A 17,315-nucleotide genomic window follows, 5' to 3' on the forward strand; every position below is an offset into this window, starting at 1 on the left:
GTCATGTTGTACCACAAATTTCTTTGCTCCACAATTCTGTACAATACTTCCTCAATAGTTATTTGATCTTACCACCTAATCTTCAGCATTCTTCTGTAGCACCACGTTTCAAAAGCTTCTCTTCTCTCCTTGTCTAAACTGTTTATTGCCCATGTTTCACTTCTGTACATGGCTACACTCTTTTTCAGAAAAGACTTTGTTAAAACTTATACTTGATGCCAACACATTTCTCTTGTTCAGAAATGATTTTCTTGCCACTGTCACTCTACATTTTATATCCTCTCTACTTTGGCCATGATCAGCTATTTTGCTGCCCAAGTAGCAAAACTCATCTACTACTTTAAGTTTCTTGTTTCCTAACACAATTGCCTCAGCATTGACTGATTTAACTCGACTGCATTCCATCGTCCTAGTTTTGCTTTTGTTGATGTTCATCTTACATACTCCTTTCAAGACCCTGTCCATTCATTCAAATACTCTCCAACGCCTTTGTCATCTGTGAGAGAATTACAATGTGATCAGCAGACCTCAAAGATTTTATTTCTTCTCTCTGGACTTATGTTCCTACTACAGATTTTTCTTTTGTTTCCTTTACTGCTTGCTCAGTGTACAGATTGAATAACATGGGAGATAGGCTCCAACCCTGTCTCACTCCCTTGTCAACCACTGTTACCCTACCACGCCCCACGACTCTTGTAACTGCCATCTGGTTTCTGCACAAATTGTAAATTGCCTTCCACTCCTTGTATTTTACCCCTGCTTCCCTCATAATTTTGAAGGGAGTATTCCAGTCAACATTGTCAAAAGCTTTCCCTAAGTCTACAAATGCTATAAATGTAGGTTTGCCTTTCCTTAACCTGTCTTCTGTGATTATTCATAGGGTCAGTATTGCCTCCCTTGTTCTACATTTCACCGTCTTCCTGTGGAATTGGAATTATTATATTCTTCTTGAACTCTGAGGGTATTTTGCCTGTTTCATATATCTTTGAAATTAATAAGTTAGTAGCATGAGTGGCTCACTTTCTGTTGCCCTGGCTTGTCCCAAAATATGGTCCCACATAACATCAAGGAATGAAAGAATGAAAAGTAAACAGGTTTCATCATGTTAGAGGTGTGAACTGTGATGAATATTCTCAAAGTAAATGTAATGTTCAGCTTCTGCAGGAAGTCATAAATATTTGCTTTCCACAGGAGCTTCCCATTCTACCCTCAAGTCCAGAATATGGTGTCTTCTGTTTTACTAACTGTAAGAGAGCGGAATGTTTGTTTGAACATGACCGTGTATAATAAATATGATGTATGCATTTTATTTCAATTGAAAGTTACCCTATTAAATGAGAATTTGGTGCTGTCTCTCTCCTTAAAATGCAGTACATTTTCTGTGCAGAATCTGTAAGACTTCATCCTGTGCTCTTCCTCTCCTCTTTTGACACTGTCTGCCTCCCATTTACTGCTAGGTAGCAGAAAGGGTCCACAAAATCATCAAATAAAGCATATAACTTCCCAGTTGTTTACAAAGGCAAGCCTTAGTCATTAGTTTATCCTCTGGTGCCTTCTTATTTCCATTACATCTTTTATATATTACGCAGTGTGCAACTCTCAGTTATCATATGGTTTGCACATTAAGTCCCCAGTCTCAGTATGAGACGTTAGAAGTGGCTGTACACACTGTTTATGTGCTCTTTCCATTTCACCTAAATGATCACAGTGGTTGCTGACTATCATAATTTAAGTAGTTCACTGTAAAGACAAGAGACAACTACCTTAGTAATCTTTACTTTTCGTGAAAACAGTTATTTACATTTTCAGAAAATAATGCAAGCCATTCAAAGTAATGTATCTTGATGTAAAATCTGTCGCCACTACATAAAAAATGATTCATCAGCCACTTATTTCCACCTACAGACTCTCCTTCTTACAACCAATTCTAAGCCATATTCTCTCTCCTTCATCTCAAACCAATAACACGTTTCTCAACCCACCTTACTGTTCACTTAAAAAGAAAATTCACTGATGACTTATTGGAGTACTTAACATGGCAAGAACCTTCCACAAAGGAAAATAATTGTTAGCACATGTGTCAGTGATAAATACTATTGTATTCTTGAAGCTTTTCTGACATAAAAGCTGCATGGAAGGTTATCTGACATTGTGTCAGACAGTGTTATGGAAACTGACAATTATTTGAGCAAGATAGCTGCTTGTTATCTTTAGGTACAATTGTAGGAAGACGTAACAGCTCGCCAATTCACAGCCATTGGTGAGCCACTACAGCTCTGCACATTTGCATCAGAAGATTACAAGTGGCCACCTCATTAAGATATTGTGGAGTTACACCATACCATCCCATCCAACGCCCAAGCACCTCTCAACCACTATTGTACCTCTTTTGGAAAATATGGGTTACTTGACAAATTTTGAGTAGTTTCCATCTCACAGTCACTGCATACATCCAGAGATCCAAAACTTTCTGGGTTTTTGTGTTTTACATTCTCAGTTGACCTTCTATTCACAGGAGCTTCAGTGAGAATCAGTAGAGAAACTTTTAGATGTAAATTTCCAAATCCTGAGCATCAAAGTCCACTGTACCAAGTGCTACTAACATTATTTTATGCTTTTAGCTGACACATGTAAGGATAGTACTGACAGTGCTGTAAATTTGAGTGCTTGTTCTGACATATGCAAACAAGGTAGAGTTCAGCTTATTTGGCCAATGAGTTTCTGCAGTGCTGCAGAGGGGATAGTTCAGTATGTCATTTGCTAACTTAGATTTTTTATTTTTGGTTGTAATGTAGAAATACCTACAATGCACTTTTTAGTATTATTGTTTTTGGTCCCAGGCCAATCTCTCTGCAGCTGGTGTGAAATGACTATGTATAATAAAATTCTCTGTCAGAAATTTTGTATCCCATATTACAGGAGGTCAGAAAGCATATACAAAGGAGTAGTAGTTAATAATAGGTCTTACTTTTAATCTTCATATGTTTCTAATTCTTTATGTAATATCTACTGACAACTTGTTCCTTCAGGATGTGTATACTGTTATAAGAAACCCCGGAGTAAGCAGTTCAGGTAAAGAGGAGTGGATACCTCTGAAAAGAGCATATTCAGATGCTAGATATCCACTGATATCAGTGCGTTTGATAAATACTCTCATTTTCTAATTTGTCTGATAAGTGGGGTCTGCTGCATACATGATAAAAATTTCATTCTTTATTAGTGTGCAGTTAATGATAGCCTTGTAACACATCACACACATCACACTTTGGGCTTCCTCCATTATTCTTCTAATCCTCTTTTTACAGTCTCTGTATGCCAACCACTAACTGTAGGTGCATAGAACCTGTAAATAGCCCACACAATTACCAGATTCTAATGGTTGTTTAAAATCAATGTTATAATTGAAAAGTTTCTTAAAAACCAAAAGACACAACCTACTTATAAAAATTCAGTTTTTTCTTTCTGTTTACAAACACCTCTTATATTGGCTTCTATCAGTTTTGTGCGTTTTATAGAATTTTCTGTTTAACTTTCAGTTTGTTCCGGATGATATGAAGGATGAGAAGTACTGGGCACGGCGCCGCAAAAATAACTTGGCAGCAAAGAGGTCTCGTGATGCAAGGCGTGTCAAGGAAAATCAAATAGCACTGCGTGCAGGATTTTTAGAGAAGGAGGTGAGTGTTTAGTTAGCTGTGTATGCAAGCTGAAAATAAATTTCAGAAAATCCATGTACATAAAATGAAAGCATTCATATTCAGCAGATAATGCCAAATTGTTTAAGGAAAAAATTAAGACTGTCAGGAATTATTTAACTCTGAAATGACAAATAGCCTTTCCTTCCACTGTACTGTATACCTCAAGAGACATTATAAATTCACTATAACATGTAAACAGAATATTTGAATGCTTTAGTGTGAACTAGTCGTATAGCAGTGTTGTTTTGGCTCTGGATACATATTCAGGAGTAGAGGGCTATAAATCCCCATCCTTGCATTATTTGTATTGGTAAAGTGCCATATGGTTCTTTCAAAAAAGCTGTGCCGAATCTCCAGACCAATCTTTGTACCCTGCCCATAATGGCCTCAATTTTAAATAACACTCTCAGCAGCTCCTCTTAAATCTTATTGATGAAAGTATTTTTAGGCCAACATCCATATTTATTCAGCTGTTGTTAGTTACATAAGATGCAACACTGTAATGTTTCTAATGATGTAATCAACACTCAGCTTATAGAAAAATATGAAATTTGAGTATCTTAAGTAAAGGTGAACAGGAGAGACTATTTACGTACATCCTGAATGGTTAATATAATAGCTTTCATGAAAATTGTTTAATGTATCTGTATGGCATGGAAAATATCTGCACAATGGTGGAATTGTTGTCAACATGTGTTGTGTTTCTTGTTTAGAAAGAAACTTGTTCCCTTCACTCAAAATACTGGCTGCTGGCAGTAATAAGGCCCAGTTTACTCTTTGCCATCAAGCTTACATACACTACAGCTCAGTTCCATCTTGGATTTACTTTTCTGGTTGTAAGCTGTATGTTAATAGTGACAGACAGTAATATAGATAAGTTTACTGGTAAGGAGTTGTCAAATATACACCTTGTGTATGGTTTTACTAAATACAATGGAGGAGAGGTGCAACAGCATGATGCTGAGCTGTTCTCATAGTTATGGAAACCCCATCATAGTATTTTTGCATCAGTTCAAATGGTTCAAATGGCTCTGAGCACTATGGGACTTAACATCTATGGTCATCAGTCCCCTAGAACTTAGAACTACTTAAACCCAACTAACCTAAGGACAGCACACAACACCCAATCATCACGAGGCAGAGAAAATCTTTTGCATCAGTCTGAGGGTTATTCCATTACATTGTGTGTTTTGTGTCATTTTACATTTTAATGATTACATATTACAGGCTTTTTCATTCTTGGTAAAGTGTAATCACAGGAACAAATGTAACTGGGCCGACCAACTGAGTAAGTTGTAATTATGTAATTACTGTGTAGTGAGCTACCAGAGACTATAGGACCCTTATACCAAAATATTCAGAAAAATGTGTTGGACAACCTCAGTCCACTGACAGTCTCATATAAGACACTTGCCTTTCTCTTACTATCATTACAACTGTAACTTCATCAAAGCCACTGTTTTTGTCTTTATTGTTCGATATTCTCATCCTAATGTAACTATTATAACTCGGTATCTCCATCAACACATTTAACTTGGCTTTATAAATTTCTCACAACATGAAACAATATCCGGTGTAGAATAATAATCACTACCAGTCACAATAAAAGATGATTTTAAATGTGTGACCAGTTTTGGGCTTGTGCCAACCTTCAGGTGATTTACATTCAGTTACATGTTTTAGTGCTCAGAGTTGGAGATTACTGTCTAAATAAAAAATAATTCTGTGATTAATACATAGACCCAACTGAAACAGTTGGAAGTTGCTGAGCGACATGTGTGTTAAAGTATTAAAGTACTTACATTCAGCTGGAGTGTGAATGTCATTTCCACATTACATTCAGTTACAAAAATATCTCAATTTTTTACACATTAACTGTATATTATACATCGTGGTAAATTTTGGTACTTCTATGTTACGCCTTTAATACATTAGATGTTAATAACGTAAGAAGAACATACATTCACAACATCTAACATTTTTAAATAGGAAAATTGCCATTTTTGTGTGCATCGAAATTATTTCCTCCTACAGACTTCCATTGTCCATGTTTCTACATGACTTCCACATGAGAGTGAAAATTAGTCCAGTCACTAATATTATGTAAGTTCAAGATGTTCCAACAATATGCAATTAGTGTTATCCAAATACTACTGATGCCTCATCTCTATACCAGAAATAGGTCATTAATTAGATAATTTTGGAAGCCAGCACAAAGATTAAGTGGATATTTTATGTGCATGTACCTGTGCCTCATTGGGTTGTTCTCACTTACTGTAGGCTGGCAATAACACACCATATGCCTTGCTAACTCATGAAAACACATTTTTGGATTTTAATGTATGAACTGAAATTTAAATGGATTAAGGTGAAATAGAATGTATTAAAGAAGCAAGTGCATTTTGTGTTACCAAAATTTCATGTCATTTTCAGTGTAGAAAATTTTAAAATGTGGTGCTGCACACAAAAGGGACTTCACATTTTACACATGAGTGTGATGTTTGTTTTTGAAAGCCTCATCATCTACATCTACATATGATGGTTACTCCATACCCTCTTTTTGGACATTTCTTTGTTGTGCTTGGTAAATAATCTGGAAAATTGCCTGTCCATAAGACAGTAACTTTTGGTCTTCAAAGTGGGCATCCAACTGAGGATGCTTGCATTCTGTAATTTTTGCTACTGTGATTTTTATATGGAACAAATACATAAATATAATGAAACTTACAGTGCCCAATAAATGGTAAAAAGTTTGTGGTCTTTTTTTGCTGCTGTGGATCATTTGAGTGCTTTGCAACTGGTAATAGCTCCTATCCTCCCACATCCAGGTTGTTATCCATGACAATTGGCTTTTGCATGATGTCATTCATAGAATTTTCCTCTAGAAATGCATAGTCATGATACATGATGACCATTATGGCACATCTCCTGCCCTTACATTTCATCAAACTCTGTGAGTTTCTGTACACTTTACATATTCTCACTTCTTCAATCTTTCGTTTTTTTGTGAAGTAGGACTCCAGCCTTTCACTCTTTTTCTATCTTGTCACATTGTGTCAAAGACACTAACATTCTCAGTTGCTAGTTTGGATATTGTACTAATTTTTGAGGTAAATTCAGTAACATTTTACAAGTCTATAATGTGCAGGCTCCAAAACAGTGAAATCAGATGACCTATAACTTGACATTTCCGTTACCTACAAGCCCCTCTGAGAACATTCAGACCATTGATAGAACTATCAGTCATGCCCAGTAAGTTATTTGCTTGTTGGTGGATCATAAAAGCTTACACGATTTCTGAAGTAGATTTTTTTTTTCATGCATACCACCATTATTTGTCCAAAGTCAGTCTCTCTCTCTCTCTCTCTATCTCTCTCTCTATCTCCCGTCCCTAGAATTGTGACTGTTGCTTTGATTGACTGTTGACAAGACCTTCATAAAGGAATATACTCATTCACAGACTCTGCATAATAACATAATGATAATAATAATAATAATAATAATAATAATGGAGGCCCGGGAAAAGAATAGGCCTCCGGTATGTTCTGCCAGTCGTAAAAGGCGACGAAAAGAACAAACCACTAATAGGGCTAACCCCCCTTTTAGTGTGATTACTTGGTTCAGGACAGAACTAAAGAAGCCTCGGACAAGCGCCGTCATGGTCGGGGACGACGCTTGAACCCTATACCCGCCCACAATGGTAACGACACTGCTAGCCAACTGGAAAATGATTTAAATCCAAATAGAGGTGTTTTGCAGGATATGCTTCCTGCAACCACCCTAGAAGGAAAACAAAGACAGAGGATGAGATGGTCAGATGAAGTTAATCGACACCTCATGTTCTGTTATTACCAAGCAACAAACCTAGGAACCAACACAACTGGATACAGATCACAAGTACACACAACATTTATTACCAGATACCCAGAATTAAAATTTTTAACAGAACAACGACTAGCTGATCAGATCCGTGTAATAATCAAAAATAACAGGATACCCCAGTCAGAATTAGAAAACATCAAACAACAAGTACAACAAGTACAACAAATACTAGAACAAAATAATGTGCAATCAGAAGAAGAAGAAGAAAATACAGTAATGGACTCAAACATCCCAGAGCAAACAAACAAAGAACAACACACATCAATTAAACAATCAGAGGAAAACGACATCTTAAGACAGCCACCAGAACAAGCACAAATAGAACACGAAGTGACACACATGTTAGATATAGAAGAGAAATTTCAGCTGACATATATAGAATACAAAGACACAAATACAGACATTAGACCATTCTTGCATAGACCACCAAATAACCCACAAGTCGAAACAACAATAACAACTATCAACACAATCATACACAACAAAATAAATGAAAATACAACAATGGAAGAGTTACAACTACTGGTTTATGTAGGAGCACTCACTACACTAAATATACACACTAGGCAGAGATCAGAACCAACCAACACACAGAAGAAACCCACAAAACCAGCATGGCAACACAGGCTACAGATCAGAATAGAAAAACTGAGAAAAGACATCGGACAGCTAACACAATTTATAAGAAATGAAATATCAGAAAAAAAACGAAAAAGGTTAGGTAAAATCTCACAACAAGAAGCAATGGAGCAATTAGATGAAAAGAAGCAGAAGTTACAAGCATTGGCCAAACGACTTAGAAGATACAAAAAAAAGTGAAAATAGAAGGAAACAAAACCAAACATTCAACACAAACCAAAAGAAATTTTACCAGACAATAGATAACACACACATTAAAATAGACAATCCACCAAACATAACAGACATGGAATACTTCTGGAGCAACATATGGTCAAACCCGGTACAACATAACAGGCATGCACGGTGGATACAAGCAGAAACAGACTCATACAAGATGATACCACAAATGCCTCAAGTGATAATTTTGCAACATGAAGTCACCCGAGCAATTAATTCTACGCACAATTGGAAAGCCCCTGGAAATGATAAAATAGCAAATTTCTGGCTAAAGAAGTTCACCTCAACACATTCACATCTAACTAAATTATTTAACAGTTACATTGCAGACCCATACACATTCCCTGATACACTTACACATGGAATAACCTATCTGAAACCTAAAGATCAAGCAGACACAGCAAACCCAGCTAAATATCGCCCCATAACATGCCTACCAACAATCTACAAAATATTAACTTCAGTCATTACACAGAAATTAATGACACATACAACACAGAACAAAATTATAAATGAAGAACAAAAAGGCTGTTGCAAAGGAGCACGAGGATGTAAAGAGCAACTGATAATAGATGCAGAGGTGACATATCAAGCTAAAACTAAACAAAGGTCACTACACTACGCATACATTGATTACCAAAAAGCTTTTGATAGTGTACCCCACTCATGGTTACTACAGATATTGGAAATATACAAAGTAGATCCTAAATTGATACAGTTCCTAAACATAGTTATGAAAAACTGGAAAACCACACTTAATATCCAAACAAACTCTAATAATATCACATCACAGCCAATACAGATTAAGTGTGGAATATACCAAGGAGACTCATTAAGTCCTTTCTGGTTCTGCCTTGCTCTGAACCCACTATCCAACATGCTAAATAATACAAATTATGGATACAATATTACTGGAACATACCCACACAAAATCACACATTTGCTATACATGGATGATCTAAAACTACTGGCAGCAACCAATCAACAACTCAACCAATTACTAAAGATAACAGAAGGATTCAGCAATGATATAAGTATGGCTTTTGGAACAGACAAATGTAAGAAAAATAGCATAGTCAAGGGAAAACACACTAAACAAGAAGATTACATATTGGATAACAGCGACTGCATAGAAGCGATGGAAAAAACGGATGCCTATAAATATCTAGGATACAGGCAAAAAAAGGAATAGATAATACAAATATTAAAGAAGAACTAACAGAAAAATATAGACAAAGACTAACAAAAATTCTGAAAACAGAACTGACAGCAAGAAACAAGACAAAAGCTATAAATACTTATGCCATACCAATATTGACCTACTCATTTGGAGTAGTGAAATGGAGTAACACAGACCTAGAAGCACTCAATACACTTACACGATCACAATGCCACAAATATAGAATACATCACATACATTCAGCAACAGAAAGATTCACATTAAGCAGAAAGGAAGGAGGAAGGGGATTTATCGACATAAAAAACCTACATTATGGACAGGTAGACAATTTAAGAAAATTCTTTCTAGAACGAGCAGAAACTAGCAAAATACACAAGGCAATCACTCATATAAATACATCGGCTACACCACTGCAATTTCATAACCACTTCTACAACCCTTTAGATCACATAACATCAACAGATACGAAGAAAGCAAATTGGAAAAAGAAAACACTTCATGGCAAGCACCCATATCATCTAACACAGCCACACATCGATCAAGACGCATCCAACACATGGCTAAGAAAAGGCAATATATACAGTGAGACAGAAGGATTCATGATTGCAATACAGGATCAAACAATAAACACCAGATATTACAGCAAGCATATTATTGAAGATCCCAATACCACAACAGATAAATGCAGACTTTGCAAACAACAAATAGAAACAGTAGATCACATCACAAGCGGATGTACAATACTAGCAAATACAGAATACCCCAGAAGACATGACAATGTCGCAAAAATAATACATCAACAACTTGCCATACAACATAAACTAATAAAACAATACATTCCCACATACAAGTATGCACCACAAAATGTACTGGAGAATGATGAATACAAATTATACTGGAACAGAACCATTATAACAGATAAAACAACGCCACATAACAAACCTGACATCATACTCACCAATAAAAAGAAGAAATTAACACAACTAATCGAAATATCCATACCCAATACAACAAATATACAAAAGAAAACAGGAGAAAAAATTGAAAAATACATCCAACTGGCTGAGGAAGTCAAGGACATGTGGCATCAGGATAAAGTTGACATCATACCAATTATACTATCAACTACAGGAGTCATACCACACAATATCCACCAATACATCAATGCAATACAGCTACATCCAAACATATATATACAATTACAGAAATCCGTAATTATTGATACATGTTCAATTACCCGAAAGTTCCTAAATGCAATATAACATATACCGTACAGCAAAAAGGAAGTGATGCTTGATAAAGGTCCGCGTCGCTCCATTCCTCACCAGACTTAACGTCTGAGAAAGTAAAGATAATAATAATAATAATAATAATCTGCCCTTTGACAAAGTCACTTACCTCAGTGGATTTCCCCCATTTTCAATCTTTGCTAGGGTGACCCCTGTCTGTGTCACTCCATTTACATACTTTTGTTACTGCGTCATGTGCCCACAACGCCAGCAGGTAGCATCCAATATTGTGGTGTGCACTGGCCATAATGTTTTGGCTTATTGGTGTACATACTGTGAGACTTTTGTCAGTATGCCATCTGTTTAAAGAGCTGTCTATAAGAGGTTCTAGTGTGAACACACATGCATTATTATATGCTTCTGTGCTTAAGTATACTTAAACAGGTTACACATTTCATACTTGTAGCATAGCTATAACTGAAAAGTTATATCACATTTATCTCGAGTTATGTATGCATTTTGTAAACTGAAGAGCAATCAGCAGTTGTGGTAGGGGTAGTGGCCTTTCCCAGAAGAACACTATACCTGTTGTAGAGGACGACTAAGAATCAATTTCAGTGCAGCATTCTGTTATTTATGTAGATTCTGTTTATGCACGTTTCTGGTGTATTTTGTGTAGTTTTAACATGTTAAGCAAAAAATAAACACTCCCTGAGTGAGCCTGCACAATGTGTCACCACGGATACAAAAGGTGCACTTGGAATGGTCTATGTAAGTTTGTGGGAAAGGTTGTAGGTGCTCTTTGTGACACAGCTGGATAGACAGAGTGGGGACTTGCCTATTCACTCTTCGGTTTGCAGACTGACTATACCATGTTCTGCTTTTATGGCATTACATGTTAATATGCAAGATATCTAAAATTATTTGAAAGCAGTTAAATTCTTCCATTTGTTGAAATTAATAAATGGAACTTGTAATCACATCTATACACAACTGCAAAATAGTTGTCAGAATAGAAGTAACTGAAGATAACCACTCGTTTTATTAAATCCAGTCGGCCTTCTTTGATGGGAGAATGTAGATTTGTGTGTATGTACAGGTCTGTGTGCTCTGAATAAGACCAAACATTTACAACTTAAGCTACCACATTCCAGTTTTTATTTATGTGCCCGTCTAACACTTAATGCTTCTGCCATGTAGCAGATAGTCAGACCATTGATCATTTTGTTACTGTTATGTAAAATGTAGTAATCAGAACAAATTTTCCATTATCAGTAATTACTGGAAGCAATCAACTTGTTTTAGTGGACTTAACACAATTCAACACTACTTTTCAGGAGACAGTGCTCTCATCATCAAGTTGTCAATAGTCAGAACTAAAAGCTCTTAACATCACATCTGCAGTGTTTATAAATAAAATTTTCATAAATTGTATTGTGTTTCGGGTCCTCAGTTCTTGGGCAGTTTTAAAGTAAGATGAAGACCTGTAGTCCAACATCTTTTTATTTCATTTTATGAAAGACACAAATGTGTTTTTATAGATTTTTATGCTTTAACCACATTAGCTAAATGTTGACAACTTAGTGATGAGAGAATTGATTCTCAGTAGCTGATGTTATTGTTGTGTGTTAATACAATTAAAGTGGTTGAATGCTACCAGTAATTCCTGATAAAATATAACAATAGCTACATCACATCTGATAAATGAATAACAGGAAACTATACATGCTGTTTATCATGAAAGCAGCATAACTGTAGCATATATTCTTGAAACTCAAGTATTCAGTTTATTAGGAGAGTAATATATTAAAAATTCATAATGCCATTGACAGCAAACTTCACTTATTACATTTTAACTGTGATTTTAATTTTTATATTTTCTTTTTCAGAACATGAACCTACGACAGGAGCTGGACCGATTGAAGAAAGAGAACATGCTGTTAAGAGACAAACTATCAAAGTTCACAGATGTGTAGTTGGGTACACAAGTCTAACATGGCCACCTTGTCCACAATATTGATGCAGTTCCTAAAACAAAGTAGACTCACACAGCAAATATGTTTATATCATGAGATGGAATACTTAACTTTTTGAATTCCATTTAATTATAAATGCATAACTGGAAGGTGAACCTTATTTCATCTCAATTGTGACCACAATAGTTACTGCTGAATAGTTTGAAAACTCATTGTAATTCAGCTGAACTGTTGCAATTAATGTATTATCTCAGTGTTTACAGTATGAGGTGAGGTGGCCACAAGAATGGACTAATATCATTTGTCAAAAGAAACAAAATGACTTTTGGCAGCAATTATTTCATGTGTCATAGCTATCACCATTTTCACATGATGGAGCAATTGGAAATTTTTGTGCTTCTGACCTTTAAAGAAGGCAGCTTTGTCACCAACTGCAGAAGCTATCTAGGAGGTAAATAAGTAACACAATTCTGGCAGCTATTAACCACCAGCCTCCACATTAAAAAAAATGCAAAATCTTATTCATTGAAGTAGCATCCATTCATACAGGGACAATGTATTTTACTGTCTAAGTACATTAATGTCTGGTGTTAATGAACAGTCAAGACATGAGCACATCTGTACATGAATAATATTATTGTAATTTAGAGTATCATAGTGTAGACTTGTGATTGTTTTAACTGATGACAGGGTATAGGATTTTAGAATGCTCAGAAATATATATATATTTTTAATTCAATATATACGAATAGAACTTTGATTTTGTAAGAGAAAGCCCAACCAGTAACATTTACTCAGATGAAATGATATCAAACGCTTTATGTATTTACACATGAAGCAAACACACACGTGCACACACAGGATTAATTGTGACATTGTTATGCACTGAGGAAGCTAGTTCAAAACTGAGCACTTTACATAGAACAGACAGGGTACTGATTAGACTCTCAGAGTGAAACAAATATACAGAAGGAGAAAATAGACAGTTCGATACATATGTTGAAGACATCTGGGAGTGAATAAAACAAATAAATTAGAATTGTTAAATCACTGTACAAGTGTGAGTAGCAAATCATGAAGTAGACTGCAGGAGAGCTTCTGTAAAGTTTGGAAGGTAGGAGACGAGATACTGGCAGAAGTAAAGCTGTGAGACCGGGCGTGAGTCGTGCTTCGGTAGCTCAGATGGTAGAGCACTTGCCCGCGAAAGGCAAAGGTCCCGAGTTCGAGTCTCGGTCGGGCACACAGTTTTAATCTGCCAGGAAGTTTCAGACTAACAGAAATTTCTGTTATGAAACCACTGGCGTCCTGGTTACATTGTTAATAAAAAAAAAGGCTTATAGCACTTTTATCACATGTGGACAGAGCAACTGTACACAAACTTAATTGACAAGAAAGCTGTGCCTTGATATTACCGGTATCCATTATGAATATAAAAGAAAGTTGTCTAAGGGTTTACTTTGTTTAAAAAAATTAATGAAGAAAGGTTTCTCAAGGACACTGAATGTAAATTTGCTAGGTTTTACCATAGTTTCCTCCGTGTTTATCAATTCTGACAAGAACTCACTCTTATAATTCGTAAATATATGTTTTGTTTTCTCTTTCTGGCTGTTTGATATTTTTAATTAAATGTTTGAATAAATGACAAACAATTGTATAAAGTATGTTCTTTTCCTCCATAAATATAAAGCAACTGTTATTGCTGTTTCTGTTTACATATTCCATAAAACTGATTTACCGGCAGGCCGGAAATACTGGTGTCAAGAGATATCTACACTTTATGCATCTATCTATGTGTGTAAGCCGTTGCTGCTGGCAGGAACGCATTCAAATACAATTGAGCAAATAGTAAATAAATCTTTTATAGTAATGTTCAAAGTCAACTATGATAGCACCTAAAGTAATCATGTCATGATTTAAGTGTAACCATGGTTTGTGTATGCTTTCATGTAAATACTGGTAAATACATATAGCTTATTGCCCAAATATCAAAATAATCTGGTGTTAATTTTAAGTTTCCTTTCCTTCCTTTCTTTCTTTCTCTCTCTCTGTGTGTGCTGCTATTACCATATAGTCAAAACCAAATTGGTGTAGCTGATATTTTGTACAAAATATTAGTATAGATGTGTGTATAAAGGGGAATCGTCTCTTTGTTAAAACTTAAATCACTTTGTGTAGTGGGCGCATTGGTCTGTGTTGAACATAGTATAAATGTTCATGTTATTAATTCATGTTGTTGAAAAGTAGTATAAACTTTTTACATGTATGTTGTAAGTAATTGATCACTGACTATTTGTCAGCTAGAAGCTGATACAAAATAAGCATGTTATTGTTTCATTGTATTCTGTAGATAAAGTTCTCGCCTGTAATATTGTTTCCACATTTTTGTTTTAAAACTCGTGAATCATAATTAACAGATAACTTTGTCAATAGAATATCTAGCTTTACTTTTTAAAAGTTGATGTTGGATATGTTGAGGTTGGATTTTGTTAATGTGAATAGCTTCAAAATAAAAATGTATATATGTTAAAATATACTACGCCAAACAGTTCAATTGTTTTAGTGCAGAAATATAGCATGGATTTCTGATAGATGTCTATGAGATAAATATAATATATATATATATAATATACAAATATATTTACATCACACACAATATATATATTTTATTAAGCATTTTAATGGGAACTGAATACTGTGTGTCCAAGCTTGTGTTCAGAAAATGCATGCCGCTTGGTCCACGTTGTTGGTTAGAAAGTATTGATTTTATAGTTAGTACTACAAGAAATTACAGTGGTGAGAAATCAGTCTTGATATAAATGGTGTTGGAATAAATTTATAATGTTTTTGTATGATTATATTGTAAAGCGCGGTAAGAATGTGTGAAGAGAAACAGGATACAGATCACTGTTAATGGAGTTATATTTTTATTACACTTCTTCCATAAGGATGTAAATGTTGTTAGTTGTTTAATTTGTGCGTATTTCGCAGTAATCAAACTAGGAGTGTTTCTGTTTGGTTAGGATGAAACCAAAACTGTATATCAGGCTTTTTATCTGGGGAAAATGTTACATTTGAACTGGGGTTTCCTTTACAGCTTGAAATTCACTCTGGTGCCTTAACAGAACACTACGCATACAATAATAGGAGATTTGCCATGTGAAATCAAGTATACTGACAACTACTGAGTTTAGTAGTTCATAGTTTCAGCAAAACTGATAGTAAATTATGCCAATATGACTCGCTAAAACATTTTCACAGTTTAATGTTAGGGTACTGCTTCAGTGGTGGATACAAGTTCACTAGTAACATGTATACAACTTGCCCCCTTAGAAATACCTAAAGTATTGATTTCACTGCTTTTATTTTTATTTCATTATTTTGTTTATTGTGCAACAACAGTTTTGAATATTTTAGTGATTTCTGAAATGTATCACTTTTACCTCAGTGCTGTGACTGGCACGAACTGTGTGACAACATCATTTAGATACAGCTGCGTTATGCAGAAATACGGTTTTTATATTTTACTTTTAATGGAAGTACTTTGCTATATAAATGTGGCTGTGTTGTATCTCCTACATATACAATGCAGAGTGTTAGTTTTTGATGCATCTTATTTGAAGTAATATTTGTTACTTTCATCAAAAAAAATGTTTCCTGTATGTCTCCATTGTCTGGCTCATGCCAGTTGGTCATCAGAGAAGTTTTAAGATAAATGGTTAACATGATAGGCAAAAAAATGAAAACTGAAAAGTGTGACATGAATAGTTAAAATAGTCACTGAAAAACAGAAAGCTAAAATTTGACTTTGTACTAAGAATTGCACTGAATGGACTTTACATGCTTGTTATGTGCTGCTTATGAATAAAAGTTCTACTCCCCATGAAACACAAGTGTTTGAAAGTAATAATGTGTTTTTTTTTCTATTTTAAGTTACCAGTGCCCAGCTCATCCAATAATTTTACAACATACATTTCTACATCGTACAACACATTTTTCTAACTATGTACTGCAAAACTTCTTAGTCAGAATCACTAAATAACAGATTGCTGATGTTATCCAGAGTATATAAATGTGAACCAAAAAGTAAAACACAGTTATCAGAATGGAAATACCTGTCATTTTGAGCCAAGAAAAAAATTCAAGGCATAGGTCATTTCAGAGAAAAGCAAATCGGTTCTTGAGATGTTATGAGTTGGTAACCTTTCAGTGTGTGAATGAAAATGGCTAGTTCTCAGTGTAGTGGTTGACTACGGGAGAAAATGAAACCCACGGTAAGAATAATATATGAGAAAATGTTTAATAAAATGATGCTGTTGCTTCACAGCTAGAAATGCCTGTGAACAGCATGCACAAAGTGTTACGACACAAACCAGTAGTTTGACACAAATTTAGTAGTAGTAGTAGTAGTAGTAGTAGTAGTAGTAGTAGTAATCAGTGTCATCATCATAGATCACTTTTACAAGGATATTGGACATGTCTTGGCATACAGTTTATG

General features: G+C 35.2%; 1 protein-coding gene across 1 annotated transcript in view; it reads left to right on the plus strand.

Moving 5' to 3' along the window:
* The window catches only part of LOC126259739 (thyrotroph embryonic factor-like), a 641,028-nt gene extending 627,122 nt beyond the window's left edge, over nucleotides 1-13,906 (plus strand). Inside the window, exons 6-7 of the mRNA XM_049956725.1 lie at nucleotides 3,537-3,674; nucleotides 12,734-13,906. Of these exons, the coding sequence (XP_049812682.1) occupies nucleotides 3,537-3,674; nucleotides 12,734-12,820 (225 nt within the window). The 3' untranslated portion in view covers nucleotides 12,821-13,906. The remainder of the gene's footprint in view (nucleotides 1-3,536; nucleotides 3,675-12,733) is intronic.
* The last annotated feature ends 3,409 nt before the right edge of the window (nucleotides 13,907-17,315 follow it).

Source organism: Schistocerca nitens, chromosome 5 (assembly GCF_023898315.1).
Source record: "Schistocerca nitens isolate TAMUIC-IGC-003100 chromosome 5, iqSchNite1.1, whole genome shotgun sequence".
Taxonomy (NCBI): Eukaryota; Metazoa; Arthropoda; class Insecta; order Orthoptera; family Acrididae; genus Schistocerca; species Schistocerca nitens.